General features: G+C 61.6%; 1 protein-coding gene across 1 annotated transcript in view; it reads left to right on the top strand.

The window, feature by feature from the left end:
• Nucleotides 1–1,645, top strand: part of NXPH4 (neurexophilin 4) — a 9,749-nt gene extending 8,104 nt beyond the window's left edge. The window contains exon 2 of the mRNA XM_011926053.1: nt 91–1,645. Coding sequence (XP_011781443.1) covers nt 91–951 — 861 coding nt within the window. The 3' untranslated portion in view covers nt 952–1,645. The remainder of the gene's footprint in view (nt 1–90) is intronic.
• The last annotated feature ends 521 nt before the right edge of the window (nt 1,646–2,166 follow it).

The raw sequence follows: 2,166 nt of genomic DNA, 5'->3' as shown, positions 1-2,166 counted from the left end.
GGCTGTGGAAAGGGGCTGGTGTCGATAGGGCTCTGGTGGGATGGCGGGGGACAACCCCAGTGTCTCTCTCTCCTCTTTCTTCGTGCACAGGCGGTCAATGCCCAGATACCAGAGTCCGGAAGGCCGCAGTACCTGGAGCTGCGCCCCGCCGCGGCCAGAGCGGGTGGCCCCGGCCAGCAGCTCCCAGAGCTAAGGTCTTCCGACGGCCTAGGCTCCGGCCGCGCCTGGAGCTGGGCCTGGCCGACCAACCACACTGCGGCGCTGGCCCAAGCAGGGGCAGCTGGGGGGTTGCCCGCTCAGCGCACCAAGAGGAAGCCGTCCATCAAGGCGGCCCGCGCCAAAAAGATCTTTGGCTGGGGGGACTTCTACTTTCGAGTGCATACCCTCAAGTTTTCACTGCTGGTGACCGGCAAGATCGTGGACCATGTGAATGGTACCTTCAGTGTGTATTTCCGCCACAACTCGTCCAGCCTGGGCAACCTCAGTGTCAGCATCGTGCCGCCCTCCAAGCGTGTCGAGTTCGGGGGAGTCTGGCTTCCCGGGCCTGTCCCCCACCCTCTGCAGTCTACGCTCGCCCTGGAGGGGGTGCTTCCTGGGCTGGGGCCACCGCTGGGGATGGCAGCAGCAGCGGCGGGGCCGGGCTCCTTCGGGGGCGCACTGGCGGGGCCGCTTGGGGGCGCGTTGGGAGTGCCTGGGGCCAAAGAGTCGCGCGCTTTCAATTGCCACGTGGAGTATGAGAAGACAAACCGCGCGCGCAAGCACCGCCCGTGCCTGTACGACCCATCGCAGGTGTGCTTCACCGAGCACACGCAGAGCCAGGCCGCCTGGCTCTGTGCCAAGCCCTTCAAAGTCATCTGTATCTTCGTCTCTTTCCTCAGCTTTGACTACAAACTGGTGCAGAAGGTGTGCCCAGACTATAACTTCCAGAGTGAGCACCCCTACTTTGGATAGCGCCCCCCTCCCCAGCCCCAGCCCCGAGCCTCGCGCCAAATCCCAGCCTCACTAGGTGGGATCCCCTTCCCAGTGTTCTGCCGCTCCTGTGGCCATGTCGCCCACTCCTTCCACTCTGGGGGCGGAGGGGAACGGCCCTCTCGGGACCCTCAGCTAACGTGGGTGCCCTTTTCCTTATGCGGAGTGCCCGTGAGGCTGGGGTAGCCCCCTCCAATGCACCCCAAAGTGAAAGGGGTAAGAGTGCAGCCCCAGAATAGGTGGGGCTTGGAGGCGGTCCCAATGTCCCCTAGGTCCGCAGTGGGTCCCCTTTTCACCCTTAGCGCTAGGCTGCACACTCCCTTTCCCTGCAGCTTTAATAACTCCTGGCCTGGCATCCTCACCCCACCCTGACTTTCCTATCCCCCAGCGCTTGTCCTGCTCCACCCTGCCCCGCCTAAGACTGTAAAGGCCTAAAAACCTCAGCCTGTCCTCCCACCTTTCTGCTTGCCATATGCCTGTCCCCTTTTCCTCCAAACCCCATTAGGGTACCGGAAGCAGAACCCCTGGGCTGAGGCGCTGGCCCCAGCCCCTGCCGCCCCTTTCCAGTCCCTGCAGTCCAGCTGCACCTGCCCTCTCCTGCTGCTTCCTCTCTGTGATATTTTTTTCTACGCCAAAACAGACGGGAAAGGGAACAAATAAAGTGAAATCCAATACACGCCTGTGTGAGACCTTTGTAGGGAGTGGGGAGGTGGTGTGGGGCTTCTCTCTGGTGGAGACCTGGCCAGGGCCTTCTCCCTCAGCGGCTGGTGGGGAAACCAAGGCAAAGACTGACAGAGCTAGCACCTTGGAAGTCACCAAAGACCGGATCAAAAAGAGCTGAGGGTTACTCTCGGGGTAGGAGCCCCGCCTGAGGTTGGGATTCTCCTCCTGAGGTGGGTGAAGGGAAGCTGCAGCAAGTGGGATGCAGATGAGACCTGAGTGGGGCTCACTAGCGGATGATTTTGGGAAGGAGGTGTTAAGACCTTGAATGGGATGGAGATGCAGGGACAGTGTAAGCAGAGCGCTGACAACCTGCTAAGCTCCACGGGGCCGGCGGGAGGTGGTGGCAGGTTGGGAGGGAGGGGGAACAGTGTTTGCAGCATCTGGAGTCATCGATCTTCCTTTTCCTTCCTAATTTCGTGGGCGCTGAGTTTGCAGACGGAGGAGGTGGGGAGGGAGCTTTGGGAGGAGGGGGTG

The sequence above is a fragment of the Colobus angolensis genome, unplaced genomic scaffold (assembly GCF_000951035.1).
Source record: "Colobus angolensis palliatus isolate OR3802 unplaced genomic scaffold, Cang.pa_1.0 Scaffold67, whole genome shotgun sequence".
Classification (NCBI taxonomy): Eukaryota; Metazoa; Chordata; class Mammalia; order Primates; family Cercopithecidae; genus Colobus; species Colobus angolensis.
Note: the sequence above shows the minus strand (reverse complement) of the source record. Positions and strands in the feature narration are given on the sequence as shown.